The 15,779-nt window shown below is 36.1% G+C and overlaps 1 protein-coding gene across 1 annotated transcript in view; it reads right to left on the bottom strand.

Annotated features, from left to right (window-relative positions):
• GBE1 (1,4-alpha-glucan branching enzyme 1) overlaps positions 1-7,254 on the bottom strand; it is a 119,345-nt gene extending 112,091 nt beyond the window's left edge. The window contains exon 1 of the mRNA XM_087721512.1: positions 6,759-7,254. Within this exon, the coding sequence (XP_087577638.1) occupies positions 6,759-6,850 (92 nt within the window). The 5' untranslated portion in view covers positions 6,851-7,254. The remainder of the gene's footprint in view (positions 1-6,758) is intronic.
• Between the last annotated feature and the right edge of the window lie 8,525 nt (positions 7,255-15,779).

Below are 15,779 nucleotides of genomic sequence, written 5' to 3'. Positions count from 1 at the left end.
TACAAACTAACAACTCATGTCAAATAAGTGATACTGAATGAAAGAAATCAGAAGGTATTATTAATATACACAAATACGTTCTGCAAATTTTCCAGCGTGGATAAAAATTGATTATTATTTTTTTAAAAAAATTAAAAATTGGATTTTGGGGAGGATTTAAATTGGATTTCTATCAAATTTATTTTAATAAAATGCTTTTGGAGTAAAAATCTATCTAAAGATAGTTTTCTATTTAAGATACGTTAATAAAGTAGTTTATTCAGCACGAAATGGAGCTTAGGTATGTAGCATGAGGCTGTATATTCTGCAATATTTACAGTTTTGGTAAAATTTAGTGAATCCAAGCTCTGCAAGCTGAGATAGCATGCATTGCATTGATGCATTTACACAATTTCATTATAACCATGAGATAAATGATAAAGCAAAATCCAAGAATATTCCTTTATCCCATTTTTTGCAAATACACTACAAACTGTATGATTGTTTGAAGAGAAATGCATCTGTACAACCAGGCTCTAAGTGTAAGGAGGAAGGGCAAGCAGTAAAAATTAAAGTGAAACCTTCTAAGCAGCTTATAAATATAATATTAAAGGGCATCTGTTATTTCAGATCCATCATGGCAGAGCCTGTTAGAGGGCATCCACTCATCTGCTTGCCATGGCTTATTTATGAAACTATTTTAAAAACCTCATGTATTTTTGGTCTTATAAAGGGACGGATCACATTTCCTGTTTTCCACAACTGTGCCCAAAGAATTCAGCTCATAATGAAGGAAGCTTCTGGGACACAAATATTTTTTTACATTTTTTAATGTAAAAATTAATTTCATGACTTTGGGACCATAGTGTACCCTTTTTTTCTTTATAACAGGGGTCCTCAACTTCCTGTCCATGTCTGTTGGGAACTAGGCCACACAAGCGGTGGTAAGCATACAAAGCTTCATTTGTACATGCGCAGGATCTAGGCTGTGTGTGTGAAACCATCCCATCCCAACACTGCCACTATGGCCACCGGTCCATGGCACCAAAAAGGAGACAGCAGTTTTCTAATTACTCTAAGGATAACTTAAGTAAAAACATGCTACACTTTTTTTCCCTATGGTAGCTGAAAATATATGTCATTCTGGTCACTTACTTCATAACAAAATCACATCTACTGATAATTAATTGCTTCTTTATTCTATTGCTATTATTTCCAATAAGAAGTAGGAGTTTAATTTGCTTTCAACTCCTTCCCCCACTGGTTTTCTCATTTCAAATTGGAGATGTAAACCAGAAAATTATTATTTTTTTCTAAATTTAAATGAGAATTCAATTTTATAATTTAATGGAGTCTTTAAGAAAGTTGTTCTAAACATATTTTCCAATAGCCACCAGTGCCATATGTAATAAAAACAGATATGTCAAAAATGATACTCCTTATGTTTGATGACTGTTTAATTACAGGATTTTACAGTTATAGCTCTAAGCCTGAACAGGTTTCTATATCAATATATATTTCAAATGATATGTCTTAAAGTGTACATTTATATCTATTCAAATGAAATCCAATCTGCTTAATTACTAATTGCTATATAAAAGGATTTTTAGTTTTAGAGATGTTTTACTGAAAAAGCAATATAAAATCAATGAATAACGAATTTCATAAAAATTCTGCATTATTTTACAATTAAAATGTTATGTTTATTAAATAAATGTTGCTGCCTAGTCAACTTTCCTACAAAAACAAATTTAAAACTGAACCATTACAAGCCAAAAAATAATAAGTAAAATTTAAAATTAATAGTTGAAACCAACATTCAAATTCCTATACAAAAACATTTAATAGTCTTTTAAAACATTAATAAAAATGTTAGACTCCTTAATTCTGTAGTGTGTGCATTCAAAAAGCTGAGATTATAACATGGAAAGCTGCATTGCTATCAAATAACCTCTCAGAAACCATATGTGAACATTCTTAAAGGTTCTCAGAAAGCATGAAGGTTCATACTGAGGTCAGAGTTATCTCAAACAATTTGAACCTAAGGTATGCAGAGTTTTAAGAATAATGCCCAACAATCTGAAATGGACTGGTGCCTGGTCTTTTTGTTCTTCTTTTACCATCTTGGCTTGGGAGTTTTGTATCAGTCCAAAGATTCCAGGCTAGAAATAAAAAAAAAACTTCCCCATGTGCAGCGCATTAATATAATTGAGTCTGGAGGTTATCATATCCATTAATATTTTAAGATTATCTTCAGGAAGTCAGTTGTATATTAACCCACAGAGAGACTCCTGCTTGTTGCCTCATACTGGGAAATCATATTTTAGTTCAGAAGCACCCACAAATAATATACCTGCTCCTTCGTGGACAGTATAATCCAATTCATAATAGACAGAACTATCACTCTCTGAAATAATAACCCTCCTCACCCTTCACCCCATGGAGTACTTCCATCTTGTCTGGATTCAGTTCAATTTACTATTCCTCATCTTATCCATTACTGACTATAGTCATGTATTCATTCATTTCCTGAAAATGTAATAGGAAAATAGAATTTGGTGTCTTCAGTATACTGACAGAATGCAGGTACAAATCTCCTAATAATTTCTAGCAGTTTTATGCAGATTAAAAAGGACTGGACAACAAAATATACAACCTTGAATTGACCTGTTTTAAGGAGTACCTACCTCCAAAGAAACACCTTATGACAGCCCACAACCTTTTGGGCACCAAGGACTGGTTCCATGGAGAAAGACTTTTTCCGCAGACTAGAATGGGTGTGATTTCTGGTGAAGGCTGCATCTCACAGATGGGGCTTCACTAGTTGGCACGGACCAGTTTCTGACATGCCACAGACTGGTGCCAGTCCACAGACTAGGAGTTGGGGACCCCTGCCATATGAAATCTATCTAAGAGTATGAATGCTGTGCCTTGTGTTCTCAAAGATCTCTATCAATTTAGAACTAAGATTGCCCACTGTTCTGAGAGATCAAGAAGAACCAACAGAATCTCTCCAAGGACAGAAGTCTTTCACCTGATTCAGAGTTGACAAATGTGCTGTTCACTTGAAGACCACACAAACTGCAGCCTATGTAGCAGAGGAGTGGGGAACAGATATAAAGTTGCTGATAAATTTCTCTCATCTCCTCCTTGAGCATTTCCTGCTACAGTTCCTTCTTTCTGTGATATCTTTAGAGAAATAACTGGAAAATACCATTTTAATTCTCTGCTAACTTCAGCTACCCAAAGTTATAAAAGAAGCAAGCTACAAATATACTTTCTAAATAAATGAATCTCACTTAGTCTAGCGCTGACAGAAATTAAGACAAGTTCTTTCAATACTGGGTCATGCTGCCATCTACTTTTGCAAAATATAGAATCCAAATGTACTACTAAAATATATGTGATATTAACAATGGGAAATTATAACAAACTGTGTCTGAATAGATCACGCTAGGGAAGGAAAAAACATATTCTCATTTAAGACGTTTAAAATACACTTCTTGTTTCTGAGAAGCTACAAGATTTTTATCTTTTTGCCAAAAGATTAGCACATAATCTTCTTTGAAATACATCCTTGTTTGAAGTATATGGCCCTTTTTTAATCTTAACTCCCCTCATCAAACAATACTTCCCTCAAAGAGACAATTTTTACTACTCCACTACTCCAAAATACATCCCTTCTAATACTTTATTTAAAAAAAAATAAAGGGAATTACTTAAAGATAATAATAGGAATCAAGTTTAAATCTCAAAAATCAACCCAATTGCTTGCTCATCTGTCACTATCAATAATCCAGTAATCAGAATAGCTTCCAATGTTGTTTTATTTACCATTTACATACTGGCTATAAACTTTAAAAGATGCAAAATTCCAATACATTCAGATGCCAAATTAGAGAAAGCTGCCTCAATTGCATTCCTTTACTTGATCCCAACTACATAACCAAAAAAGTGTTTGATTTTTACATATTTATCCATCATTTGTTCAGAAGAAATAATCACCACATAACATATTGTAGAAGTTCTATTTATAAGATGAAACTAAGCACATTTTCAGAGATAATTATGTCATGTATTAAGAATTCCAAGTCCTCTATTATCTACAATCTATATTATATTATAATCAATATTTATCCATTTTTATAATCTTATTCTCTGGCAAAAGTCCATATTATAATATTTTACAAACAGCCAGAGATCATATTCTAGAAAATATTAATTTAAAGAAATTTCCAAAACAACTGTGAATATAAACTTGGGTTCAATTTGATTTAAAGAAGCACATGAAACAAGAATTTAATATTTCTTATCCCTTGTCTGATAAGCAGCCTTCCAGTCTTGATTTTTTAAAGATTTGTTCCTTGCACTAGCTCCAGATTTCTGGGAAAATTTATAATAATCATCTTTTGGATGATGAAATTTAGAGACAAAAAACCCCATGACTATGTTAGTAAAAACATCAAGTGTCAGGTGCAAAAGAGCAGGTCCACACAAAGTCCAAATTGCTAAACAGTATTAAGGTCCAATTAAATTGATTTATTGCTAAACAGCCTATGCACAGGAGTCTTCTCAATTAACAATTAGCACCTGCTTAATTCAAGATAAGTACCACAAAATTCAAAGGATAGGGATTCTAGATTAATCCCTCATTGAATTCTGCCCAGAGTACTTGAGAGACCCCCTGCTGCCAATTACCACCAATAGACTGATTAGATCCCACAGATTAGGCCTCCTCTGAATTCCATCCACTGGCCAATGCTGATTGGCGACCACCCGGAGGAGGGCCTTCTCTGTGGCTGCTCCGGCCCTCTGGAACGAGCTCCCTGTGGAGATTCGAACCCTCACCACCCTCCAGGCCTTCCGCAAAGCCCTTAAAACCTGGCTGTTCCGACAGCCTGGGGCTAATGAGCTTTTGTCCCCTCTCGAATGGTATGATTGTTGTGTGCTTTTAAATTGTGGTATTGTTTTGTTTTGTGCTTTTTTTTTCTTTCCCTTATTTGTACCACCCCCCCCTCCTTGACTTGGATTGTAAGTCGCCCTGAGTCCCCTCCGGGGAAAAGGGCGGCATAGAAATATAATAAATCAATCAATCAATCAAGTTTTGCCACTCCTCCTACATCAGGGGGGAAAACGTCACATGACGGCAACGTGACGCCACGAGTTTGACACCCATGTCCTACATCAATTTACAAATTAGCTAGCCATCATTATAATCAAACCCAATCTAACTTGTGATTTAATTTCAGAAAATTGGTTTACTTGAAATATCCACGATTCATTCAACAATGTACTGTATGTCTAACATGTTTATCAAATTAGCAGCTTCCTTCACTTTCTAAATTTTTAGTTATATATCTGAAGTTTAATTCAGGAAACGTACTCCAGATAAAAATTAGCTAGAATTCCTAGCATATCTAATAAGTGACAATTTATTTGGCTATTTTAAATTGTAACCCAGTAAATTCTCAAATATTCATGCTTATTAATAGGATCTTGAGTTTCTGAACCAGAAACACTAGATCTTAGGCCAATTGAATTGATATAGTTCTGAGTTCTTAAAACTGTTTGTTAAATAATACAAAAACAATAGTCCGAATCTGTCAGCAAACTACACAATCTTAACAATTAGTATACTAACAATTTGTTGGTATACTAGCAAAAGGGGCCAAAACTCATCAGCCTTAACGACAGTGTACTGCATGTGGTATAAGTACAACTCAGTACAATAATCTGTACTTTTATTCTCACAGCAGTCTAATACTGTGGTGAGATACACATGGTTGGTTAGGATATTTGTTAGTTGAAAGAAGTGGAAATTAGGATGGGCTTGGCCAATTTCATTATATGAAAATATGCTAAGGGGTTTGGCCATATAAGGACTGAGTTGCAAAATATGTGGAGGGAAATTTTGAATTTAGAGTAAAACTATTTGGAGTAGCGTTGGCAAAATCCTGAAATGAGAAATTTAAAGAAGAGGCAAGCTATGAAGCAGCGAATGTGTATCTTAATAACAATGATTTGTAAGGGCAGAAAAGTATAGAAAGGGACATTGTACAGCATTAGAAAGGCAGCTTAAGCTATGTTATCATTTTTTTCATCTATCACATCTTTAATTTTGTTGGTTTATGTTTGGTTATTCATTTTCTGGTTTCTGTATACTAGTACTTACCCTAAAAGTAAGGTTAAATAATGGACAAGCGTTTACAGGGCACAGAGTACCTCAATATACTCCTTGATAATATATCTTTGCTCTTATCTTGTTCTCACTCGAAAAATTAAATACAACTAGCTTTGTTTTGTGTTACTTTCTTCTAAAATTGCCAGGGAGCCATGAGTCAAAACACATTATTCCACAAGTGATTAACCCAACCTATTTCCAAAACATGTGCAACTGTCCACCCTCTGTTAAGGAAATATTTATATAACTTACATACATTATATAGATGGAATAACAACCTGTTATTATAAGGATTGGTAAAAAGTTATCAATTCTGGTAACATGCACACAACTAGGTTGCAAATAAGCAGTCCCATAATTTCTAAAATAGAGCTAGAATTTACTATGTAACCACAGAGATGTAACAACCATGTAACTTTTAGAGTATGGTAAACTTTTGTTTGTTACTCTTTTGTCTCTACCAATAGACAGAAAACGGAAAAGAAACGTTTCACAATGTGAAAGCGGTGGTGGTGGTGGTGGTGGTGTTAGAAAGGATTGTGGGAATGGAGAGCAGAACTCCAGCAGAACCACCAAGGGACCCAGGTGGTTAAGTTACCTGCGCTGGAAGTCTTGCTCAAAAGGAATCAAGTAGGGATCTTTCTCCAGCAGTCGCTCCAGTTCAGTCGGAAACGAATTTAGCACAGCCATCTTTGCAACTGTAGTGGCACTTGATTAAAAGAGGTCATCTGGAAGCGTACCCCACCCCACCCTGCTTCGGACCAAGACTAAGATAGGCTAAGCCAAAGAAGTGGGCTGGCAGAGCCCCACTCCTCCCTCTTTTCTAGTGGAGCTAAACAGATGCTTTCCATTCAGTCATTCGCTAAGAAAGGGGAAGGCAGGACAGGGCCGTTCCGGGTAATCGCCCGCCCTCTGCGACGTCGCTGAGATGATGCGGCAATTGGCACGTGGAAATTGAAGATCTGCAGCAGTGAAGTGTCGTCCCCACGTATGACTCACGCTGACTTCTCGCTGCGCCAAGAGCCGGCTCGCTTGAAATTAACGGAGCTCCGCTCTGTAGCCTTTCACGCTTAACGAGTCAGACGTCCAATAGCCCAGGCGCGTCATCAAAGCAACATTGCATGGGGAGGATCTCTACCAGTCATGTGTTGAGATCCTGGAACGAGGAAGTGCTGAGGGCGGGTTTGAAGAAAGCGTTCTGGATTACCGGTCGGGATGTGTGGATTGCTAGGAAATGCGCAAACGCAGTCGGGGGTTTGAAGCTGCTGCCCACGAAAGGGCATCGGCGTTCTTAATGTTTTGAAAATTGTGAGCCGAGTCAAACTCCAGAGAATTCAGTTTGGATAATGTGAGAATAGTTAGGGAATGTTGGCGTAGTTAAAGTCTTTGCTGTGTTAAAGTCTTATACAGACGGATGGAAAATACTGTTTAGTACACATAAACTTCATTTATTTCTGTAAAATGTTTTTTGAGAGTATGATTGTGTCTGTTTTAAATTGAACTTATATGCAATACAGTATAATCAAAACTTTTAACGTGGAGATGTTTATTATTGTTGTAATTATAACCAATGCAACTCATTTGTCTTTCCCACGTTCTATAATGGCAGAGGCCATTCCTAAATTCAGAAAAACAATCGGTAATACTGTTAAAAATAATGAAAGTTTAAAGAGTTTTAACTATTATTAATTTCTAAAGTACCTTATGACATCGGATAAACTGGTATCATAAATAAAATCTAATATATTCCCAGAAAAATCAAAAGCTAATTGCAAATCATTACTTTATGCAAATTTCACAAAAATAAAATAATTAGGATGAAATATAGTGAAAAGCACAAGGCTTTTCATTATTTCTATTATCATTCATTGCACACTTTCAAGAGTGAAATAAAATTATCCAAGAGAGTAAGCTAGACCAAGGAGATAGAATAATTGTTTTAGCCAGAATTTTACATGGCAAAATTGCAGGGGAGCTACAGCTGAGTTCCAAGTGAAAAAGGGTATTTGCTATTGATCAAACAATAATGAATGACCTTCATAAAATTAGTTCCAAAATAATAATATTGTCTTTATGGTATATATGCAGGGAGCGTGCGTAAGTGTCAGGCCTGCAATTATATCCCTTTTAGAATTTTGGCCTGCCACACTTTCTCTTATTTCATTATGCTGTTTCATTAGTATAGTTGATGGGAGGGGGGAATAGAAAGGAGTAGGATTGTGGAATGTGCTGTTGTCATTCTTTTCTAGAAGACCAAGGTCATATTTTGTCTCTGCGCCTTTGCACCTGACCAGAAGCAGCTCAGTATAGATGCCAGCGTGGAAGAAGAAGGTTGGACCATGTGATGGATTGTGGGTGTGGGGACAAGATCATGAACTTTTAACTGGGTGGGATTCTGATGTAATTTCCAGAATTGGGATTACACAGATGTGCTAAGATGTCTGATTTATTAAATTGGAACTTTAACGATCGCTTTGCCTTGGACTCTGGTTTAATTCTACATGATACTTGGAACGCTGACAATAAGCACACCAGTGTGCATTCCTGTCCTACTGTCCCCATTTATTTGTATTCATTTCCTTTTTTCGTGTCCATGTTTATACTTATACCTGTTATCTCGTACATGTTTGACAAACTAAATAAAATAAATAAATATTTCCAGTATAATTTGGGGATGGAGAAGTGATATTAGCAAATCATTTAATATATGCCTTTGTTCTAAAGTCAACCATAACATTATTAATTACATGGATCCTACTATATATTTGTGTTTGTCAAACTTATATGAACTTTTGCTTTCAATAACTGGTGTTCCTGCTCTTGAGCAACAATAACTGCAACTAAAATTTTCTGATAACTGTTCTGCACACTGGCTTGGAGGAATTTTAGCCTATTTCTTCTTACAGAAGAACTTCAACTCAAGGATAATGGTAGGCTTCCTCAGATGAACTGCTGTATCATATCATTCCACAACATTTCTATAGGGTTACGGTCATGATTCTGACTTGGTCATTCCAAAATTCTTAAATTTGTTCCACTTTGCTGGATCCAACCTGAGTCGGTCACCAGGACCAGAGATTTAATTTTCCAAGCTTTCAAACTCATGCTGAAGCCCATCCTCAGAACACTGGGCTGTTCTGTGTATGGTATTTAGGGGGAGCTAGTTGTGTGTGACGTTTAGTTGTTAATTGGAATGTTGATGGCCGGCTATTAAGTCATTGGTTTTTGTTTCCTTGTCCTCTGCTCCTAAGTACCAGGTAAGCTAGTGGTAAATCAGCTGACTGACAAGAGGCCTTTTTCCCTGGCTATTTTTGTTTTCACTCAGCCAACAATTATTCTCCTTTAACCAGTCTTTGGTCATAGGAAGCAATGAATGGAACTATCAACTATGAAGAAGTGGATGGAAACTAATCAGGGAGAGGGCCCACCTAGAACTAAAGAGAAATTTCCTGATAGTTAGAACAATCAGTGGAACAACTAGCCTAGAAGTTATGGGGGCTCTAATACTTGAGGTTTTTAGAAAGAGATTGGACAATTTGTATGAAATATTATAGAGTTTCCTGCTTGAGCAGGGTGTTGGACTATAACGTCCCTTCCAACTGTATTATTCTGTTTTGGGTCATTCTCTTGCTACATGACCTACTTTCTCTTGAATTTCAGATCAGAAACAGATATCCTGACATTTTCCAGTGGAATTTGCTGTTATAATGGAGAATGTATAGTACTAGTAATAAAGGCAATTTGTTTTGGTCCAGAGGTCTGTGTGTGTATTTCCAAGGTTCAAATACAAGATCAAGAAATCTATCAACCAATTTGACCATCCATCTATCTTTTATTTTTTTAAAAAACAGTTAACAGGTAAAAAACAGTTAACAGGTAGTCCCAACAACAAAGCTAGACCTCAAAGCTCTCTGTTAACAATCTGTTATTGTATTCGCAGAAAATCTACAAGTGGCTTCTATTCTCTCATAAACCAGTACAGCCATTGTCTCTGATCTGTCCAGGATCAAATATCATCTGATTCTTAATAATAAAAACAACATTCAATATATTGTATTTGCATTTCTTTAAAACTATGAGTGGAATCTTTTCAGACAACTGCTTCTCAATATCCAAAAAAGTACATCTCCTTTGAGAATATTTCCATAATACTTGTTGTTCAACAAATCTTCCCACAAATTGAGACCCAATGTATCTTGACAGCTGTCCTCTAGCTGCATGCGATGTCTATATTCTGCAAACTCCATCATTTTTTTCTGAGAAGTTCATTAATACCCCTTTTAGCCGCCTCTAACAAATCTTCAATTTTCAAACAAAACTCCTCTTTCATATATGTCAGGGGTGTCAAACTCAAAACCTGTGGGTCAGATCCAGGCCTGCCCTGGAAATTGTAAAAGGACCAGCCCACGGTGCCTCTGCCAGCATTCCTAAACTCTGTTTTTGCTGGCAGAGAATTGCAGGAAATCGTCCCAGCCAAAAATGGAGCTTGGGAGCCTGTTTTCGCTGGCAGAACGTTTGGGTCATCACCGGTACCCCCCAACACAAGTGATGTCATGTTGGCCATGCCCACCCTGGCCATGCCCATCCCACCTCAGACTCCCAAGGTCAAGCACAAACCTGATGCGGCTCTCAATGAAATTGAGTTTGACATACAGTATATGATATACAGTATATTAGCAATAAACAAACCTCCAGTCCTACCTACAGTTGCATGGCTGATTTAAATATTGATATCTGTATTTGGATGTCTTCTTCAGGTTGATTTTCAACTGTTACAAATTCATCAAACCTTTTTTCTTATTTTTCATTTAAAACTTGTAAGTTGCCACCAATTTTTTTCAAATGTTTCCAAAAAGGCTTTAGCCTCCCTTTTGAGGAAAAAAAATGTTTCATTAAAAAAGAGCAAAAAAAACCCCAAACCACCTGAGATAATAACTCTCACAACAGAGGGTAGATTTTAAAAAAGGATAAGTTCCTTTTAGAGAGACAGAGAGAGAGTGAGTGAGTGAGTTTGGTCCAGCCACAATTATAATGACTGAATGGTTGAAATTGAACATCACTTATTTTAGCTAATTAAAATCAATTAGCAACACACATTTTATTCTAGCGTACTATGTTGTGCTATTTTAAACCAATAGGTTTGTTGTCTACTCAAGATTAGTATTAGACTTTGACATGTTCTGTGCACATAGTAAATAGTCTCTAGATTATCTACTAGTTATCTTATTTCTTGTCTTCCCTTCTTATTCAATTTAGGGTTTATCGTTGTGTCTTGATAACTGAATCACTAAGTGTTTGATATACATAAGGAAGAGAGTTTATAAATCAACAGCAGCAGTTTGTAAACCAACACATATAGTAGTTGAATATTTAGATATCCTGGAAGTATAGGACTCAAACATTTATAGTAATATGTACTCTTTAATAGTTTCTACACAATAACTGATATGACCTCATATACTGGTAACTAATAGTTATTATAAAATCAATAGTGCAAGTATTAATATAGTATAAACAAGTGTAAATATATGATATGTGTCATAAGGAAAATCCATTGAATTGAGCAGAACCTGTGTTAAGCCTCTTAACACAGTCTTTTAGCTGATGAAGGCATTTGACACTTTAAACAGGGTGATTCTCTGGACTATCCTGAGACATTATGGATGCTTGAAGGATTCCTGAAGCTGATTCAAATATTCCACAGTGGAATGACAGGGCAAGACAGGTCCTTTATGATGATGATGCATGAGCTGCATTTGCCATTTCCAATGGGGCAAAACAGGGTTGTGTGCTAACCCTAGTCCATTCAATCTATTCTTCATTGGGATGTTGTCACAACTATCCAGGGTCTGGCTGAGTGTGTATCAGGTACCAATTAGACAACTGTCCCTTTGACTTTTTCTAGTTTTTAGTGATAAGACTGTACTCCTGGCACACAAAGTCAGCAATTTAGAATTGATGTTGAACAAAGTCTCAATAGGTGCTATACTCTTCAGTCTGACAAAAGTTGAAGTACCAACCAGCCCATGCCAAATACCAAGCCCATAGAGCCAAAAATCATTGTTTTCATCTCCTTCCTTCAGGATAGTACTATAGGGCATTATATGCCAAGACAACTAAACACAGGGACTGTTTTTCCAAATTTCTAGTATGTCTGATCACAGTTGTCCAAAAACATTCAATTCAATGATACTCAACTGACAAATGTAAACAGCTTCAAGTCCTTGGGAAGCATCATCTTGAGCAATGGGTCTTTGGACAAAGGAATTTACTCCAGAATCCACAAGGCCAGCCAGGCAGTAGGGTGACTGTGTACTAGAGTGCTCATTCTACACATCATCTATATCTCCACAAGCTAAAAGTGTTCAGACCTATAGTTATCCCTTCTTATATGGATATAAGTCATGGACTCTATCCCAAAGGCACATCAAACAACTGGAGAAATTTCACACGTGTGCTCCATATTCCACCACTGACATTCATTTGCAAGATCATTTCTCAGTCTAGAGGTTTTAGTTTATGCAGAGCACAGCTAAGGTAGGTAGGACATGTCATCAAAATGAATGGCTGAAGTATGCCTCACCTATTTCTCTATAGTGTACTGGATTCTGGGATGAGATCTCAAGGTCAACCATGCAAATGCTACAAAGCCACTGTAGAAAACCCTAGGCCACTGTGATATCCAGCCAAGGAAACATGAAATTTCAGCAAGTGACAAACTCACTGGTGAGTTCTGGAAAGCCTCCAGCAACTTTGAAGGCAGGCACCAACAAAAACTGATAGAAAACCAGTTTCAGAATTACACTCACAATGACTAACACAATAGACTTCTGGGCCTCCCACTATGCTAGACTTGGTGCTTCTAAACTCAGTGTTCAGAGATAAGCTGCACAACCAAGTTATTATCTTCAAATCTGAAGGACTATCATACCATATATATAACAGTCACAGTGAAACAAATAGTATAAACACAAATCTATAATAAACATAACAAAAGAAATTTCATTTTTAAATGAACTAGCCATGCCTAATATCCTTAAATTTTGCATGCTGAATTTCATATTCTTTTATTCTTTTATTTTGTTTATATTGCATTATAGTGAGTTCTGCATGGAACTGGGCAGGGGTGGGTTTCCATTATTTTTACTACCAGTTCGCTCACTCGCACGACGCTTCTGCGCATGGGCAGAAGCATCAGGGCTGGTGGGCGGAGCCTCCCATTGCCGCCACTACTGGTTCGTCCGATGCTGGCCAAACCGGGAGAAACGCACCTCTGGTATTGTGAAATCCCTGCTTCTATTTCACTTTATCTCATTTAGTATAACCTGTCATGTTTGTTTTCTGTATATTAAAAATACTTTTGCTTAGGTATAACATTAATCACCAGCCAGTGATGAAATGGGTTTGGCCTACAAATTTATGCCATCATAACTTTGTTGATCATTAAGGTTACCTCAGAATTTTTTGTTTCTATTGTTATATTTGATGGCTTAGTACTGCAAATAACTTGCTAAAAAGGATATTAAGTGGAACAAAAGCTTATGAATCTATCAATACTCGCACCATAGCACTTTTTTTTTTTTTGCCGGATCCAATTTTCATTTCAGCTAGATGGAAATTGAGTTTATAAGTGATTAAAATTGTAGCTGGTGGAAATATGGAAGAAGAAAACTCTATTTCAGGCTGCTTCAAGGGAGTTTTCCTTGTAAAAGAATATTAGATATTCTGGTCTCTTTTTAAACAGATAATTAATTCCTTGCATATTCCAGATGCTTACTTTTAATCTTCCCATTACTTATATTTCATGCATCATATTTCAGATAGAATCAATCTTCCCCACACTGTTCTACTTACTTTGACACTTTTTCATTTGAATAAGAATTGTACTTTCGACCATATTATCTTTCAAAGAACAGGAGAGACATATATTCGCCTTCCAGAACAAGTCGAGAATGAGAAAGGAAACCCAATCCAGCTAGATATGCACAATTCATTATTTTATGTATTTTATTTACATTGCATACCTATTGCTTAATAATTACATTTATTGATTGAGTCACTGTGTTATTAAACTACATTTTAAGATGTAAAAAAAGTTTTTAAAGGCACAGATTCTTATGAAGAAACATCTCCCCACCCTCTGTTCTACCTCCTTCCCTCTGTCCTTCTCCCTCTCTCCCTCTAGCATTGGTATAGAAATGACATACTCTTTACAGGATAAAATTACTTCACAGATAAGACCACAACCCAAGAAGGGCTCTACTAAAGAATCAGTTTGCTACATATTATTTGATGAAGTTCCCAAGAAATTAGTATTGTCAACAATAATAATTTATGTGGAAATGAAAGCAGAATATCCTATATCACCATTTAGAATTAGTTTTACTGAAATTCCTTTTTTGTAACAAATGTGGAAATTTGATCCAATTTAAGCAGAAATCTGTAAAATATCACATTAGAGCTACTGTGGAGAAACCATTACCTATGTGTCTCCAACTAAAAATAATAAAAAATACTGTACTAGTCAATATTTTGCATGGAAAAGCTGCTATATCATTGTTATTTGAACTCAAAAAGACACCATAACAACATATTTTGGAATCTTTTTCATGGTACCTAGTTTTTATTAAGATTTAGTTTTCCCAGAATTTCTCACTGAGCATTGAGATATATGTGCTCTCTACACCTCTGATTTTATTCTTCTTTTGGTGACAAAGGAAAATTTTTCGCAGTTGATTCTTTTTTATTATTTTTGGTTGCCTATTTCCAATGCACACCTTTATACCAAAAGTAGCAAAAGGAAACAGATTAAGAAGTAATGATTCAGCCTTCCAAAATCATTGTTTTCTTCTTTTACTCTTTTTGTTCTGCATGTAGCCGATGGCAGTACTTCACTAGCTCAGTTTCTGATGTACTGCATACTTTTACACCAAGATATTCACTTGGGGCCAACTGTTACTGGCCCTAGGCATGCAGCTGAGCAGTAACTTACAAGCTGGATATCTTTTAGACCTTGTATGAACTCTGCTTTTTAGTATTGTCAAGCTTCTGGAATAATCTATGACCTATATATTTGAGAACTGACTTTTTGGCAGTTATACTTATATTTGGGGTGTTGATGCTTTCAAGGTAGCTGAAGCTACCTTTTTAGAAGAAAAATGTTCCAAAAACAGAAGTTGTGAAATTATTAGTTTCACACTTGGTTGACATTTACCCAAGTTCCTCTACAAATGCATGTTAACTGCTCCTAACAGAACAGAATAACAGAGTTGGAAGGGACATTGAAGTCCTTCCAATTCAAACCCCTGCTCAGGCAGGAAACTCTATACCATTTCAGACAAATGATTGTCCAATTGTCCAATCTCTTCTTAAAAACCTCTAGTGATGGAGCACCCACAATTTCTGAACACAACTCGTTCAAGTGATTAATTGTTTTGTCAAAAACCTTAGTTCTAGGTTGCTTCTCTCTTTGATTAGTTTCAATCCATTTTTTCTTGTCCTTGTCTTCAGGTGCTTTGGAAAATAGGTTGACACCGTCTTCTTTGTAAGAGATATTATAATATTGCTATGATCCTGGTTTTCGTTAAACTAGACATACACAATTACTGCAACCATTCTT

This window comes from Thamnophis sirtalis, unplaced genomic scaffold (genome assembly GCF_051295495.1).
Source record: "Thamnophis sirtalis isolate CommonGarterSnake01/CBP01778 unplaced genomic scaffold, rThaSir2_p1.2 scaffold_8, whole genome shotgun sequence".
In the NCBI taxonomy this organism is placed as follows: Eukaryota; Metazoa; Chordata; class Lepidosauria; order Squamata; family Natricidae; genus Thamnophis; species Thamnophis sirtalis.
Note: the sequence above shows the minus strand (reverse complement) of the source record. Positions and strands in the feature narration are given on the sequence as shown.